This window comes from Camelus bactrianus, chromosome 19 (assembly GCF_048773025.1).
Source record: "Camelus bactrianus isolate YW-2024 breed Bactrian camel chromosome 19, ASM4877302v1, whole genome shotgun sequence".
NCBI lineage: Eukaryota > Metazoa > Chordata > Mammalia > Artiodactyla > Camelidae > Camelus > Camelus bactrianus.
The window spans coordinates 10078559-10095992 of NC_133557.1; the positions used below are offsets into that span (position 1 = coordinate 10078559).

The 17434-nt window shown below is 54.9% G+C and overlaps 1 protein-coding gene across 4 annotated transcripts in view; it reads left to right on the forward strand.

Annotated features, from left to right (window-relative positions):
- HM13 (histocompatibility minor 13) overlaps nucleotides 1-14673 on the forward strand; it is a 36344-nt gene extending 21671 nt beyond the window's left edge. For 2 of the 4 annotated variants that reach the window (XM_010960904.3, XM_045521072.2), the window contains 6 exons: nucleotides 2348-2431; nucleotides 5373-5409; nucleotides 7327-7429; nucleotides 11453-11538; nucleotides 13242-13388; nucleotides 14232-14673. In XM_010960904.3, the coding sequence (XP_010959206.1) occupies nucleotides 2348-2431; nucleotides 5373-5409; nucleotides 7327-7429; nucleotides 11453-11538; nucleotides 13242-13388; nucleotides 14232-14331 (557 nt within the window). In that variant the 3' untranslated portion in view covers nucleotides 14332-14673. Of the gene's footprint in view, nucleotides 1-2347; nucleotides 2432-5372; nucleotides 5410-7326; nucleotides 7430-11452; nucleotides 11539-13241; nucleotides 13444-14231 lie in introns of all 4 variants that reach the window. The other 2 variants (XR_835709.3, XM_010960903.3) reach the window with 2 other exon arrangements.
- The last annotated feature ends 2761 nt before the right edge of the window (nucleotides 14674-17434 follow it).

The following is a 17434-nucleotide window of genomic DNA, read 5'->3' on the forward strand; positions in this document are numbered from 1 at the left end:
CCGGCAGCCTCTCTCACATTTCACTGGCCAGAATTGGGTCACGGGCCCAAGTCTGACCCATTCCCCAGCATGGGATGGGGAGGGCACGATGAACTTGTAGCTTAAGCCTTAGACTAGTCCAGAATCACCTCCTGGGATCGTGAGACCCAAAGAGGAGAACAGAATCAGAATCATGACGGAAGGAGAAAGGCATTGTGGTGAGCGAGCCCCACCAGGAGCGGGGGCTCAGGGCGGCAGGTGGGCAGACGGGGTGAAGTCAGTCAGCCTGAGAGTCAAGAGTCAGCTGTCCTCGCACAGTCTCCCTCCCTGCTCCTGCACGCAGCTCTCCTCCAAAAGAGGCTTGTGGCCACTCAGTGCTCCTAGATGCTACAGCCCCAGCTCAGTGACCCCAGAGGAAAACAAGTTTCTCCCAGCTTTGACTTGGATACACCCCTGGGGCCTGGCCTGACCCAAGAGCTGGGCACTCCCGCTGGGAATGGTGCATAGGCCTGGGTCACCACCCTCTCCAGTGCCTGGGGCAGAGTATGTGAAGTGGCAGCCCCCCAAAACCGAGGGTGTAAGAGAACAGATGCTGGGCGAGCCAGAACAGCAGCTGTGTCCCACGTGCTGTCCGGGATAAACCCAGCCAACGTGTCAGGAAAGCTTTCCTGGGTCACAGGAGATGAATACATGTTTACCAACCAGGCTAGGGCAGTGTGGGCATTTGGAAGAATACAGCTTCAGCCAAGGGCTGCAAGCAGGGAAACGTGTGGAGGGAATGGAGAGTTGGGGAAGGGATGTGGCTGAATTGAGGCGAGTGGCAACAAAGAGGCCAGGTTTGGGGAAGTCAAGGATGGCGTGCCAAGAAGCCCAGACACTGCCTGGTAGGCAGTGGTGAGCCACTGGAAGGCTCTAAACAGGGAAATGACAGTCATATTTGGTTTCTGGTGCTTGGAATTTGGTTTTCTGGCTTGAGGAGAAAGCTTATTGCCCTGTACTGCTCAGAGGCAGTAGCAGAGTGTTAAGTGCACATATGCTGAAGTCAAGAGGCCTGGGTTCAAGTCCCAGATCTGACACTTGCTGGTTGTGTGGCCTGAGGGAGGAGACTTCATCCCTGTGAGCCCTGGTTTCCATATCTGCCACTCAGAATTGAATGGTACGAGGATTCGGGGAATGAGTGAGGAAAGCTATAAATCATTGTGATGCATTCAAGGCAGGAAGAAGTGGCTAGGGAAGAGCCTCTGTGTTTATTAGGGAAGCACAAGCTTGCCCAGAACACCCAGCTTCCTCTGCTTTCATACCACGGGCCAGAGCAGGGTCACGTGACCACCCCTCACTGCAGGGGAAGTCCGGAATTCAGCGACCAGGTCCAGGTTGTCCTGATTGTCTTGGCCTTATGCCACACTTGATTCAGCACCTGGGAAGGCTGCCCTTTACAAAATCAGGACTGGGTTAGTAAAGAAGGCACAAAGCAGTGGTTAACAATGTGTGCAGATCACCCAGCCCTCACCACAACCCTGTGCGGTCAGTTCAGTTATACCCAGTTGTTACACCTGTTTCACAGGTGAGAAAACTAAGGCACAGGGCAGTTAAGTAGCCTGTGCAAGGTCACACAGCATAGCCAGGATTCAGACCCACAAAATCTGACCCTGAAGCCCCCACATGACTTCTCTCAGGCTCCAAGGCCCTGTGGATGAAATCTGGTTACAGCCACCTCTTGCCCTAACTGGACGCAGAGGGAGGCATGTCTCTCAGTCTGTATTTATCCAGACAAGCCGGTCAGCAGCAGGATTTCTTAGTAAGGGGCTTTAAACAAGGAATTTGTAGGTCTGTGGCCTTTTCTCCCTCAGCAGATGCAGAAAGAGCCAATAGCCCGAGCTCCCCCTGCCTCAGGACAAGGGCCCTTCTGGCCATGCCCCTGCTGCAGTGAGATGGAAAGCCTACTAGATTTGATACAACATTGTAAAATGATTATAAATCAATAAAAAATGTTAAAAAGAAAAAAAAAAGAAAGCCTACTAGATGTCAGCTCTTTCATTTCTTATATACTGTGCTTCAGGGTCAATCCCATTTAACCAAAGGGCTCTGTAGCTCTAAAAGGGCATTGAAATTGAATGGTATGTGAGTTACAGCTCAATAAAGGCATCAAACCTTGGGCCTCAACTATCCTAGGTCCTTCCCTGCTCCAGCCAGCTGTGATTCCAGATGGAGGTGTAACCCTTCAGCCCATCAGCATCCTGTCACCTCCCCCTTCCCATCCCCCACCCAGAAATGCAAAGTGTGTAAGTTCTGTACAACAGAGGGGGAGGGCTGAGTCAGAGTGCCCTGGGCTCCCGCCAACTGCTCGCATCCCTGCCTCCCCCTGCAGTGGTGTTTCCCCAGGATCTGCTGGAGAAGGGCCTGGAAGCAGACAACTTCGCCATGCTGGGACTCGGGGATATCGTCATCCCAGGTAACGGGGCCAGAGTGGGGGCCGCAGTGCAAGGGGTGGCAGGGGAGTCCCTGGAAGAAGACTGGAACACAGCCTTGCCGCCGGGAAAGGGAAAGAGAAAAGGTTTGGCTGGGGGCGTCCCAGCCCCCACCCCTGGTCAGCCTGGGGTTTGGTGAAGGGGTCCACCTCAGCACACATCGTAGAGTGCCAGCCCTGTGCCCCACCCTGAGCAGGCACTGGAGGGACGGTGGTGAGCAAGACTGCCCTCACGGAGCTTCTGGCTGGGTGATCAGATGTCATTCACGGACTGCAGAAGTAAATGTATATGACAGACTGAAATACACTCGAAAAAGCACATTCCGTGACAGTCTTGAAGGAAGCTGACCCTCTCACACACCTACACGTGCACACACCCCTTCCACATGTTTGCAGGGAACACAGATGTGCTAGGACTGCCACAGTCCCTTTGGTCCTCCCCACCCCAGTGCCGGCAGGGCTCCAGGGAGAACGTGCGCTGTGTTTGTGGACACGGGCGCTGTGGCTGTGGGCTGCTGTGTCTGCAGCCTTGGCAGAGGGACAGGTGGCATGCATCTACTCGTCTGCATGAGCTGGCCTTTGAGCCCATTATCTGCATTTGGGTGATAGCGTACCCGTGAATATGGGCACAGGTGCCCCTGTGTGCAGTCCTGAGCATTGGCATATGTCCATGGGGGCCTTGCCACACCTTCGGGGCACCAGCAGCCCAAACTACCAGTGAGGAGACTATGAGCAAAGCTGAGCCTCCTCTCAGGGCGGCTGAAGTGGCTCAGGCTTGAATGCTGTGTCCGCAAGATCTGGGCCTGGTGACAGGGGCAGTGAACATCCGAAGGGCATGACTTACTCCCCTGGCTGCAGAGGCTCACAGTCGGGCAACCCTGGTACTTACTTAAAGGAAGAAAGTTGGTTACAAATTAAAAGCCAGCTTATTTTCCAGTGTAGGAAGTAACAGTTCTTCTAGCAACGTGGGGTCTACAGGCACTTCTGTTGTGGTACTCTCCTTTTGTGTAAAGGATGGTGGAGAAGCAGAGCCTCTCTCCTTTACTGGTGAGGAAGCTGGGCTCAGAAGTGAGGGGGCTCGCATGAATTCACACACTAGGAAGCACCAGGGCCAGGACGCAGCCCAGGTCTGTCTGACTGCAGTAAAGTTCAGACTGTCAGAACTGCTCTGCGACAATAGTAACAATAACGTGATCATCACAGAGCTCTCATTTCTCAAGCACCTGTTGTTTGCCCCGTGCTCAGTGTTTTTTATACATTGTCTTTGCTCCTCCTGGCAGCTGCCGAGGTAGAGGGCATTTCCTTTTTACTGATGGGAAAACTGAAGTTCAAAGAGACTTGCCTCAGGCCTTGGGGCCGTGGGGGTGTGGTCTGGAGCCCCAGTGTTCCCACCGTTCACGGGGAGACCTGCTTCCCCAGGAGGCAGCCCCATCACACTGAAGAAACAGAGTCCCAGAAGCACTCGGCTCTCCCTGCGGGGTGGGATCTGTCACAGGTCCCCGCAGACTCCCCAGTGTTGGCCGTAGTTCTGGGCTTGAGGCCTGCTCGGGACGTCCCTGTATGTGTGCACATTCCTGCCTGTGTCTGAGTCTCTCGGCAGTCACAATCGGGGAGTTACTGCACCCTCTCAAGGAAGAATGGGTTGTGTCATTTTGAGGCCCAGGTGGATTATGACAAGTGAAAGCTCTTGGGAGCTCTGACCCTGAATTAGGTGAGGAGCAGTTGTAGAATTCAGTCACCAGGGGGCACTGAGTTCCCAGCCCTGTTTCCAGAAATGCCACTTTCATCTGCTCTCCACCCACCAGCTCCCTCACAGTCTTCAGTGAGGGCTAACTCATTTTTGTGATTGAAATTAATCATGTTACCAGTCAGTGCTTCTGATCGGCACGGAATGTTTTGGTTCCTGGGAGCCTGTTTTCAACGACATTCAGCCCTTGCTCTGAGCCAAAGTCAGGGAGACAGACGCACAGATGGATGTGATGTTTGTGGAGCATACAGAGGCTGGACTGGCTGGCTATGTCATGAGGACTCAGGCTTCTAGGGTGTCCAGGCTGGGTTTCAGAGTGCAAAGAAGAGCACAGCGGGTGGACAGAGTTAACCATCCCCTCCCGAGCTGCTACAAGGCCTCCTAATGATGGGCTTGCCCCTCCTCTTTCTCCCTCCAACCAAGCAGCCACCACGGGGGTCTTTTTCAGAATCTGTTTAGGTTATTCACCCACTTAGACCTCTTCCAGTGTGTCCCTTTACTCCCAGGATGAAGACCCAACTCCTCTCGTACCCATGGGGCCCTATATGACTGGTCCATTCCCAGCATCTCCTCCTCTGGGCTGCAAGCTACTGGCTTCTTGACCCCTGCCATACCTCCTGAGCCCTCTTTCCTCAGGACCTTTGCACGTGCTGTTCCATATCCCTGGCAAGTGTCACTTTGTCACAGAAGCCCTCCTTCCTCCCTACCTCCCCCCAACCTGAGTCTCGTCCCCTGATAGACCTTCCCGTGACACAGGAAGTACCCTTTCACAGTTACAGTCTTAATGTTGATTTTTGTTAATATTCGATCAGCATGCCTACCCCTCACCCCTGGGGCTGGGCTCTGAGAGCAGTGGGTTTGCTTCCCCCTGTATTGCCTGGAGTGCCTAGTACTTAGGCACTCGATAAATGTTTGAGTGGATGGGTCCAGTGGGACATGCTGTGGTGCTGGGAGGTGCCAGGTCAGTGTGGTCCCAGGGACCTTCTCATTTTTCCAGGTGGCCTGATGGTAGAGAAACAGGATTTCTGCTGGCAGTTGGTATCATTAGCCACACCCTTGGTCCCGATGATTGCTCCATGACTGAGAACTGGGGACTCAGGACTGAGGCTGGGGATGCAGTTGCGTGTTGGTTCACGACCCTACTTCCACCACCGTCTAACCCTGGCTTTCTCCCCGCAGGAATCTTCATCGCCTTGCTGCTGCGTTTTGACATCAGGTGAGCTACGTAGGAGCCCTAACCCTCAGCTTCCAGGAGCAAGGGGCCTTCCCTGAGCAAGGAGGTTCTCTGGGGTTCTTGAGTTTGCAGGAGCCCAAAGGAGGTAACCTGGGGGACCAGACCCTCCATCCCCACAGTGGCCAGGACAGTTCAGATTTTATTTGTGTTTTTCATTTTGAGGTTCTAAGTGTTCAAAGAGCCTGTGGCTTTAAAAATACATACATTTATATATGAGTCACAGGCCAAGAGATTTAAACCCAGAAGGTCCTGGTGGTACCATGGTGCTTTTTCTCACTGTGTGACCTTGGCAAGTGAAGTGACCTTTCTGAGCTTGATTTCTCATCCTGGAGTTAGTGGTAAACAGAAGCTGCTACCTCAGGCTGACCGAGGGAGTGCTGAGCACAGGCTGACCTCAGCAGCTCTCAGGGAAATCCAGCTGCAGGCGCAGGCGTCATCATTATCGTTTTTTATCAGCTTGGGTCAGGTCACCATGTCCCAGCTGCTCCAGCTGTTCCCCACCCTCTGCTTACTCAGACTTTTTTCAGTTCATTGTAGAAAGTGAGCACAAGGGAGAGGGAGGGGGGCCAACTTGAGCCACCACTTAAAACAGAAAAGGTAGTATCATGTTAACAGAGCTGAGCAACTGGGCTTGCCGCCAGCAGGTGGCGCCCAGGCCTCCCAGTGGAGGGCTTGCTCTGTGTGCTTAATTTCAGGGTGGTTTCTGAACATTTCATAATCTCCTTGTGCCCAGTAGTTGCAAAAACAGGAATGATGTCGACAGTGGTAGTGAGAAACTCGGTGCCTGAAATCCAGTTTGCACGTGAAACTTTTCCCTACTCACATAGATCTGGGTTATTAGGGTACCAGCCCTCCAGACCTTGTGAGCACATGGGCTTACTGACAACCTTCGGAAGGGACTTGGCCTATTTGTATGCAAAAGCACATCTGTGCCAGCTGCTCTGCTCTTGGCTGTTCAGAGGTGACACAGAGTGAATCCCTCGAGAGTGTCCAGGCCGTTTGCTGGAGACATAGATTCAGCTGCCAGCACCCTCAGAAGAAGAATCTCATTGCTGGCCTGGACTCGCAGGATAAGCATGCCCTTCAGAGCTGGTCCCAGAATCTGTGCACCATTCCCGAAGGGAGTCTGTTGTTCTCCCAGCTCTCCAGCAGGACAACTGTCAGTGTAGTTGCAGCTCCAGGCTCAGAAGCAGCCAGAGCCAGGAGGGAAGGGGGTCAGGAGTACAAACGTTGCGGGCACACGCAGAGGTCCTGAGCTGGCGTTGAAAAGCAAAGTCAGGTGATGGCAGTGCCAGATTGCCTGTGGGTCAGCTCTTCTGAAGCTGAACTTGGATGAATCTTCATGCCCAGAAAGCCACTGGCATTTTATCCACGTGGTCAGCATCCATTTAGTATTTACAGGGAGCTACTGAACTTTTAGATCTACTGCACTTAGAAGAAATAATTTAGCTTTACAGTTTCTATATCAGTGATCCTCAAAGCATGACCCACCTATATCAGATTCAAAATGCAGATCCCCAGACCTGTTACATCAGCCTCCCTGGGGACTGGACCTAGAACTCTGTATTTTTTTTTAGCATGCTTTCCAGGTGATATTTATGCTGGCCTAAGCCTCACAGCCAGTGATCTAGGTTATAGCATTTGATATTCAGCCACCAGGGGGATGGCTCGTGGTTTTCCCATTTTGCAGTTGAGTAAACAGAGGCTGGGAGAAGGCAAGTCACACTTAGCTGGGGCAGTACCAGAGTGCACGCCCACCTCCAAGCCTCCAGCCCAGAGCTCCCAGCCTCCCCGGACAGCCCCCAGGGCTTCCCTGGCTCCTCTCCTCAGCAGGGATTTTGCCGTACCTGTGCCTCTGTCTAACCCTCCTCCTCTTCCTCCCCAACGCCGTCCCTGAAGCTTGAAGAAGAACACCCACACCTACTTCTACACCAGCTTTGCAGCCTACATCTTCGGCCTGGGCCTGACCATCTTTATCATGCACATCTTCAAGCACGCCCAGGTGAGCAGGACTGTACTCAGCATGTCGGGAAGCTTGCACTGCAGGTGACGGGGACTGACTTGTCACACATATGAGCAATAGAGTGGTGGCAAAGCAGGCAGGTCTGCGATGCTCTTGGCCTTTCCCCCCAGTTGTTGCGAGATGACTGCCACCGCCTCAGGCAGCACGTGCACATTACTGACGAGAAGGAGGAAGAGGGATCCCAGCCATGCCTGCCGCCTTCACCAGGAAGGCAGACCCTTGCTCAGGATCCTCTCAGCAGATTCTTGCCCACATCTCATGGGTGGCCTCAGCTGTGATGTGGCTAGAAAGAGTCTGTGACTTCTCCGCTTCGGTGGTGGGGGTGGACAGAAGAACGGGATTGGGGTGGGTGGGGGATATCTCAGCCTGTTGTCCAGCCACCAGATGAGTGATGGGGTGTCGGGGACCCCCTCACTCCCTCCCTGGGTGGGCCAGGCTCTGCCTCCTTCTGCCAAGATGGGAACTGAGATGCCACGGAGTGAGCCAGGGAGGGGAGAGAGAGTGGGTACGATTGCTCTCTGCTGGAAATAAGAGCATGTCCCGTGCGCCAGGCTCTGCTTGGTACTTCATGAGAGTCCTGTGAACAGATGAGGGAGCTGGAGGTCAGGGGCTACAGGGCAAGTATGCTGAGGAGCCAGGATTCAAGCCTGTGCCACGTGGAGACCAAGCCCAGGCTCTGAACCCCCAGCCACGAAAAGGCGGTATGGGTGGAGGCTCAGGGAGCCCTGCTGTAAATCCAGACTCCATTATCAATTCCTGAAAACAGAGAATGAGCATAAATAATAGTAGCCACCCTGGAGTTGTCTGAGGATGAAATTAGTTAATACAAGTAAAGTGCTCTGAGCCAGGCCAGGCCCAGTTAGCACTGCTGATCCTTCTCCACCCTCCCCTCCTCCCCTTCTCTTTCCCCCTCCCCAGACCGCTGGCCACAGAGGAGCCACCTTTGAATTAATCATAAGAGCTGTTGACCAGTTACTCTGTGCCAGACACTGTGCTAAACCCTTTTGCTCATTAACACATTTAGTCCTTTGATATTTTCACATCTACAGTCTGTATCTTTGAAGTTTATACTAGTATCTTATAGAAGGTCCAGGGTCCCCTGGCCCATAGTTAGAGAAGCCAAGAACCAGTAGGGAAGTACCTCTCATTCACCTCTGCTCTAAGTGGCATCAGGAGCTGTGCAAGCTGAGAGGGGCATGCACTGGGCAAGGAGGGCACAGAGAGTGATTGGGGGGCCTCTTGGAGGTCTCCAGCTGTCAGCCCCATCCGGGTCCAAGCCCAGAGCTGTTCCCCTTGTGGCCACCAGGTGGCAGGCTTGCCTTCTCCCTGAGCTAGACTCAGAGAAGGTAGCTTTCACACAGGCTCTGGGCAGAGGTGGGAGAGGTGGCCCTCTCTGTGGGGAAGCTGTAACCCAGAGAGAAAAGGCGCCTTCCCCAGGTTACACAGCAGGTCAAGTTGGGCCCTGGCTGGAGCCCTGGACTTCCGGCCCCAGGCCTGTGCTACTCGCCAGTAGCAGCCCAGCCGTTCTCCCCAGTCATCCACATGCTCATCTCCCTGAAAATCTTTCTTGGGAAGGGAATTGGGACACCAGGGGAGCCTGTTCTTTGAGGTCGCTCTTCCTCTCCAAGACATAGGCAGCTCCAGCACCAGCAATTCCCTAGGTAGGGGTCAGGTCTACCTGTGTGGTCTTCAACCCATTTGGCCTCTATCAAAAACCCACTGCGAACCAGGGAACTAGCAGCCTCCTAGAAGGGCCCTTAATGGTGATCAGGTGTCCTCATCGTACAGCAGGAGTGGGAAGCCCAGAGAGGAAAGTGGCTTATCTGTGGTCACACAGCAAAGCCAAGGCAGGATGGAGAGCCAGGAGTCCTGACCCCTAGCTCACTGCCCCGAACTGTCCATCCCAGCCTCTCCTTAGCACTTTCTTTGGAGAGATCCATGGTGCCTTGAGAGGAAATCAGAGAACAGGCTCGTATCCCTCTGATACTGGCAAACTCACTTCCCAGAGGAGCCCCTCAGTTGGTGCCAGCTCTTAAGTGAGGATTTAAGCCCTTGGTGGGGCCAAACATCCGCCTACCCTCCTCCCAGGAAGCCCTCTATTTTGGCCAGTCTGGTCTTGGTGAAGAAAATACACTAGACTTAGAGACAGAGGAACCTGGGTCCACATCCTGACCCACTGTGTGATTTAGGGCAGATCCTTTTTCCTTTTTTGATCCTCAGTTTCTTCCTCTGTAAAAATGGGTATAAGGAGATCTACTTTTCAGAAATGAAGTTTTAATAAGTTTGTTTACTTCATTTTTACTTCATTAATTTTTGCTTTTGCCTGCATTGTTTTTTTTACCTACTTTTGGGGTGTTTATTCTTTTTCTGGCTTCCTGATTTGAAAGTTTATATTGTTTGTTTCAGGTCTTTCTAATAAATGCACCTTCAGTTATAAATCTTCCTCTGAGTGCTGCTTCGGCTGCCTCTCACAAGTCTTGTATAGACCTTTGTCATTGTGATTTCTGTCGCTCTTGACCCAAAGCCTATTTTATAGTGAAGAACTGATGCAGCAGGAGAAGCTTGGCTGCCCGGGTTCAAACCCAACTCAGCCACTTACACACCCTGTGTGACCTCAGGCAAGTCATTTCCACCTGTCTGAGTCTCAGTAGCATCATTGGTAAAACTCAGATCCAAATGCTTAGCGTGTCACTGGGTACAAGGAGAATATATATGAAGTGGTGTGGTTCACAGCCCACCATGGCTCGGCTCAGGCTCAGGGCACTGGGGAGCCCTGTTCTCAGCCAGGTGCTGGCTTTGCCTTAGGAATGAGAGCCTCTCACCCTCGCCCTAGTCCTCTCTGGCACAGGGCTTAATTTTGTGAGCACCTGTGAGGAGGCCTGTAAATACCAGGCCCTCTTCTGAGCACCGGGAATCCAGCAGTGAACCAGACAGCTGTGGAGCTTGCTCTCACGGAGCTGACAGCCTAGCAGAAGAGAAACTCCAGGCTGTAATGGCACATAGATGTTCCCTTCCAAACTGCCGAAGAATGCTGGGAAGGACTGCAGGGGGCCCCGAGAGCGTGCAGCAGGGGGCCTGGTCCATGCAAGTGAAGGCGTCCGCACAGAAGTAACAGCAGAGCCGAGGTCTGGAGGAGGAGGAAACTAGGCACAGGGAGGAGGAACATCCCAAAAACAGCATGTGCAGAGGTCCTGTGGCTGGAGGTGACAAGACCAAAATTGGACCAGTGTGGCCAGAATAGGGCAGGGCAGGTGAGGTTGGCGTAGGAAGCAGGGATCACAATACCAGGAGCATTGGGGGCCATAGAAGGTTGAACAGCAGAGTGACGTCCAGCTTTCAGATGCTGCAAGAAAAAGGATGGCTGTAGAGTCTGGAAGGCCCAAGTTCAGTCCCCAGTTTGCCACCTAGGCCTCCGAGGCCTGAGTTCAGTGCACACAGTACATGAACAGAGCCTCTTACTGTAGTTGTCCCGTTCTCCAAACCCAGCTTCACCAGGAGTCTCCTCATAGGCTCTGGGCCCAGACCAGCTGGGCATGAATCCTGGTGGAGCCAGTGACCAGCTGGGTGACCTCAGTCCAGGCCACAGCAAGTGCCCTGTACCTAGAAGCTATGCTGTCATAATCATCGTCATTATAACAGCGTCTCCTGGAGCATTTGTTAAACATGCAAACTTCCAGCCGCAGACCTAGGGAGCAGGGTCTCTGGGGATAGGACCAACCCAGGAGGCTGCATGTTTAAATCTGATGTTGGGGACGATTAGGATGCTGTCAGCCGGACACCGGAGCACCCTTAAAGCCCTGCACACTTGAGTCGCTTTGGGTTTCTTGCATTCCCTCCCAGGGAGGAACAGCCCTAGTCTAGGAGTCGGGAGCCCCGGGTTTGGGCCCAGCCACTGACTTGCATCTTGAACTCAGGCACACCTGGGAGCGGGGTGGGGTGGTGGGCAGGGACCTGAGTGGGTGTCCTGCCCAGCACTGCCTTACCAGCCTTGTCCTCTCACAGCCTGCCCTCCTGTACTTGGTTCCTGCCTGCATCGGCTTTCCTATCCTGGTGGCACTGGCCAAGGGAGAAGTGACGGAGATGTTCAGGTAAGAGGGGACGGGGGCAGACCTTTGCACGGCACAGGTGCACCTGCGACAATGAGTGGAGCCTGCCGGGGCTGCCTGTACATGTCTTCCCACCGCCAGCCCCGCCCCCCGCCCTTTCCACCAGCACGTGGGTGCCAGGCCTGCGGCACCAGCAGAACCTTTCTGTGGGCTGGGAGCCAGGGCAGCACAAGGCCTTGGGGCTCTTGAGGCAGCCGTCACACCCAGATGCCAGCTGAGTCTTGAGACGGGACTGGCTGGTGTAGATCCCCCCTCCCCTCAGCTGCCCCACTGTGAGGAGCCCTGGGTTCCCATCCTGACTCAGCTGCCATGGGATATCAGGCATGTCCTTTCCCTCCCCTGGCCTCAGCGTTCACACGTGGGTAATAGAGGGGACCCTCGTGTGATGGAAATGCCCCAGATAAGAAGTCAAGAGTCAGTCCCTGTACCACCACTTCTGTGGCTGGAACCCCCAGCAAGCTGGTTTCTCTCCATGTCATTCCCACACATACCCTTCTCCATGGCCATGTGCACACCTGCCACACCCGTGCACAGCCGCACCCAGACCCCAAGGCGTGCATGATTCGGACAGGTGTCTGCTCCCCGGCAGCACCAGCCCCACCTGCCAGGGACCCAGAAATAGCTGCCAGCTGCAACTGATGCTGCCCACTTGGGGGCCTTCTGCCCGCTCCACCTGCCTGGCCTCCACGTTGTCCCTCGAGCTCCTGCCAGAGCCTTTTGTGCACCTGGCTGCCTTCAGGGGAACCTGTGACTCACCCCTCCCCCGTACCTGCCTCTGCCCTCCCTGCCCTGCCTAGAAGCCCCAGGCTCCCGGCTTGCCCGCCCATATCTCCTGGCCTGGCAGCGCCCTGTGGTCTCTGAGGCAAGGCTGGGGGTGAACTTGGGGGCAGATCTTGGAGAGCTTTGGGGGCAGGGGTGGGACCCAATCTGATCCCAGAGCTCAGTACCGACCCTCCCCCTCTGCTCGCATCCAGTCTCAGCCCCCAGCCAGGACAAAGAGTGCCTCCTTCACCCGTTTGGTGCTTGGTTTCTCTAAATGTTCACCCACACAGGCACTCTGCCCCACCTTTCTGCCCCCCACCCACCAGGAGGTCCTTAGGTTGAGGCAAAAAAGTGAATGCTCTGACCTCTTTCTGTCCCTCTTTCTCCCTAATTCTCCACCTTATTCTTGATTTTATTTTTGGCTTTATTGGCGCTCCCCTTTTTTTAATCATTTACTTCTTTAAAAATAGGTAACACATTCACATGGTTCAAAATTCCACAGGGACAACCCCCTCATGCCCCAGCCACCCAGGGACAGTGTCTCTGTCACTCGACACTCAAGAGGTATCTCTACACCTAAAAGCACATGCGTACACACATCTTGCACAGTTGGTGGCGTTCTCGGAGCATTCTGCATCTTGATTTTTCACATGACGGTGCATCTCAGAGCTGCCTCCACAGCAGCACGTGCACACGAAGGGTAGGCTTGTTTCTCTGCGCAGCTGCAGAGCGCCCCCAAGGCTAGGTGCATCTTTTCTTTTTTATTCTGTAAGTAACACTGACTTCTTTCCACAGAGTTTGCAAGTGCAGAAATAGATAAAAGTAAGACCCAGTCCTGCTCCCTGCTCCTGGGAAGACAAGTCTGTCCTCCCTTAGTCTTTTCCTCTCCATCTCTCTTTTCTGTCTCTCTGTCTCTCACACAGCTACGAGTCCTCGGCGGAAATCCTGCCTCATACCCCGAGGCTCACCCACTTCCCCACAGTCTCGGGCTCCCCAGCCAGCCTGGCGGACTCCATGCAGCAGAAGCTAGCTGGCCCTCGCCGCCGGCGCCCGCAGAATCCCAGCGCCATGTAATGCCCAGCGGGTGCCCACCTGCCCACTTCCCCCACTGCCCCGGGGCCCAAGGTAGGGCAGACACCCCAGCTCCAGCGTACGGGGCAGGGAGCATTGCGGGGGCAGGCGGCACGAGGCGCTCCTCCACCAGCACCAGGCAGGCCCCCAGCCGTGGGGTGGGGGCGCAGGGCTCCGGAACCTCGGTGTCCTCACCAGCCCTCAGGGGCTCACAGGAGAGAGTGGGCGTCAGCAGCCCTGGTCGTGCGGTGGTAGGTGCTGTTCCCACTCTCTGTACACCTGGACGAGTCACTGTCGTCTTTCGGAGCCTCTCTTTGTTCATCTGTAGGTGGGCACATACCTGCCTCACAGAGTTGATCTGGTGAGGAGATGTGGGTATTGTCCTTAGCATGAACTCACTTGCTCAATAAGCCCATAGTAAGAGCCAAGTCAGAGTGTCTGCCTTTGAGAGTGGCACCTCGCCACTTGCCACTAGAGCAACACCCCCCAGGGCTTGTGCCCTGGGTGGCAGCCCATCTCCCATAGCCTCATCCGGCTGCCTCTTTTTCCCCCACTCTCCAGGGGAAGGTTCCAGAAGCTTAAAGTTGGTCCGCCCAAACCCAATCTCTCCTCCATTTGCCACTGTCCTTGCCACCCCTTGGCACTACCAGGCACTGAGAGGGCAGAGGGAGCAGCTTGTCTGAGGAGGGTGCACAACGGGGCCGGCCCAAGTGCTGGAAGGCGCTGGGTTGAGGATGTGTGTGCGCAGAGGTTTTCCTGTGATGGTGGGGAGGGGGACACAAAGATTCTGCTCTTCCTTCCTCTAAGTGTGGTTGTGTTGTTTTGTTTTGTTTTCTGATCAGTTATGAGGAGTCAAACCCTAAGGATCCAGCAGCAGTGACAGAATCCAAAGAGGGAACAGAGGCCTCAGCATCAAAGGGGCTGGAGAAGAAGGAGAAATGACACGGCTGCTGCCTGACCCTCTGAGGGTGGACCGCGCAGGCGGGGATGGGGGCGCCCAGCACAGGCCGCAGGCAGAGGGTCCTGCCACGGAGGCTGGCAGCTCCAGGAGAGGGGCAGGGGCAGCAGGGTCCCCCCCAGCGGGGGCCTCTGGGGCCTGGTTCCCTCTCCCCTTACTCTGGCCTCTCTGCTCCTCCCCATCCCTTCTAGCAAAGGAAGCCCCCCATTGTCCCCACCCACCCAGGTGCCAGTGGGAAAAGTGGGTCTGATTTTTAGACTTTTGTATTGTGGACTGACTTTGCCTCACATTAAAAACTCATCCCATTGCCTGGGCAGGCTGCTGCACTTCTGGAAGTTTCTCACCCAGTATCTTGCAGTAGGTTTACTAGCTGTCACCCTCCCACCTAAAGGCTTTCCTGTAAGCCCTTCCCTGGGAACTGGGGACTGTCACAGCCCGAGTTGAGACCCTGACCTGTGGGCCCCTCTGTCCCGGATGTCCACCCGGTCCCTTGCCAGTATGCCAGCTCAGCACCCCAAGGATGCCCTCTGGCCAGCAGAGGGGGCCCATGGCCCTCTCCCCAGCCATCCAATTTCCCTCACCATGTTCCCCCCCCAATACTTGGGGGCAGTGAGGGTGTTAGACAGGTGCTGGATGCCTCACTTACTAGGGGAAAGGTCAGGAGTAGGGGGCGGCCATGGTACCAAAAGACTGACTCAATTCAGCAAGGGGACCAGTATCTGTAAAGCCAGGGCAAGGGGCAGGGCCTCATGGGCCCTAGGGAAGTTTGGATTTTATTCCCCCGCTGGCAGGAGCCAGTTTCCCTGGTCCTGATGTCCATATGGCTTCAGCTGGAGACCCCTTGGACTGGAGATGGAGGCCCCACTGTTCCCATTCTGCCCATTCTCAGGGTTTTTTCCAAAATGACTACCACAGAGCCAGAAAGATCCTGATTCTAGGAGCTACTCCCAGGGTCCCTGGAAAGGCTGGGGTAGGGGGGATTGGGCCCAGTGCTTCTGAGAGGCCATCCAGGCCCAAGAGCTGGAGATCCAGCTCCAGGTTTCTCCAAAGATTTGCTGAATACAGCAGCCCTAGCCTGCAGGAGAACCCCCAGTGGACCAGGTGAGGCGTGGGCACATCCCTCATCTGCCTACCTGATGTGGAGTCACTGGGTGGAGAAACTGAGGTGGGAGTGGGTGGCCTCTGGCCTGAGACTTCAGGCCTTCAACACCCAGCCCAGAGCTCTCCCTTGTACAAGCTCCAGGTTTAAAGGCTGAAAATGACAGTGGCCTTCAGACAGTATGGAGGCAGCTAAAGGACAAGTAGGAGCAGAGAATGGGAAGTATCACTGTAAGAGTCTCACTAGGTATCAAGCACTTCAATATGGGATTTCATTCAATTCTCATGCTGTTGGGCTGTGCGGGTGCTCATATTAGCTCCCTTGTGCAAATGAGAGAATTGAGGCAGCCTGCGCGTAGACATGGATTTGACATTGAGCAATCTGAATTGAATCCGGAGTTCCTAAGGACTCAGCTACTCCTCTGCAGAGCCCTGGGTCTGAGTCACTGCCTGGTATGCTTGAGCGAGTTATCCAGCTTTGAGCGAGTTATCCAGCTTCTCTGGGCCTTGGATTTCAGGGAAATGGAAGGAAGGGTTGGAAATCTCAAAAGCTTCTCCTAGCCAAGGGGGTCCCTTTCAGGGGCTTCTCAGATCTCTGCTGACTCTAGCCACCTCCAGAGGGGAGACCGTGTGGTCCTGGAACAAGGCCTCTCTGAGGGCGGCAGATGGGGCAGGCAGCCCAGGCACACAGCGCGGTTGGTTCTGCGGCCCAGAGCCCACAAAGGCCTCATTGAGTCACCGCCAGCCCCCGGCGGAGGCTGAGGTGGCAGTGGCGCCGGGCGCCTGCCACCTAATGACCGTCCTGGCCCGGCCAGATGTTCCACAGACCTCGGCAGCGGCCGTCCAGGGCCCGCCCGACCAGCCGGCACCGCAGAGGCCACTCTAATTCCAATTAACCAGCTTCAGCTGAGCAAACAGCGGGCAGCGGTGGCCCAGCCCGGGCGGTAGGCCCGGCCCGCAGAGCCTCCGAGTCTAGACTCCAGATGTGAACCGCCACAGCCAGAGTCCCATGGAAAAATGGCACCAGGCCGGGCACGGATTGGGCCTGCACGCCGGAGAGGCAGGGGTGGGTGGCTGGGCAGGGCCTTGGGTGGGCCTATTGCCAGCCTCACCCCAGGGTGGGAGTGGATTCTTGGGAAACTGCTCCAAAACCCCAAGTTCTGCCCCTGATTTGTTAGGTGTCCCTCCCTGTGGCCCCAGTCTCCCTTGACTATAGTAGGTGAGAGGGAGCCACTGTAGGGGGAAGAGGAAGGCCAGCCCTGCTGAGAGCTCCAGTACACGCTTTCATTTGTATTTGACATGTGCCTAGCATTATGCTATGTATTTTAGAAATACTTGTGTAATCATAACAACCCTGTGAGGTAGGTACCATCATTTTTACAGATAAAGGAAATTGAAGCAGACAGACAGTGCCCTGGGGAGATTTGAACCCATGGTGCCTGGCATCCAAGAACCATGAAGTTCACCACAGGTGCTGTTTGACATGAATCAGGATACTGGATTCCGTGTCCCTGTCTTGGGGCAGTGTCAGAGAGGAGGGTCGGCGTCTGACAGCAGTGCTGGCTGCCAAAAGGTGACTGGGGCAGGCCTACCCGTTCTGTCCTGCTTCCTTAGCTGTGAAATGGGAAAGACCTTCCCTCGCCCCAGCTGGCTCCAGCTTTGCAGAGTAAAGCCTTGAGATGCCCTTTCGAGGCTCCAGCACCAGGTATGAGTTGGGGACCAGTCAAGCCCTGGGGCATAGCAGGGAACACACGTCAACCGCTGGTTCTCAGCTGACATTGTGATCAGGGAGACAGACTTGAAATCGCCAAATAAATGGATAATGTCAAGTGAATGATAAATGGATAATGCCAAGTCAAGCTCTCAGGCAAGAGAGGTGCCTCCCACAATCTTGTCTGGGGGGGTCCCTGAGCGGCAAGGCCAGAGCCTGTGAGATCCAGGTCAGAGTTCTGTTCTTGCACAAATGGGAAAACCAAGCCCCCCAACCCC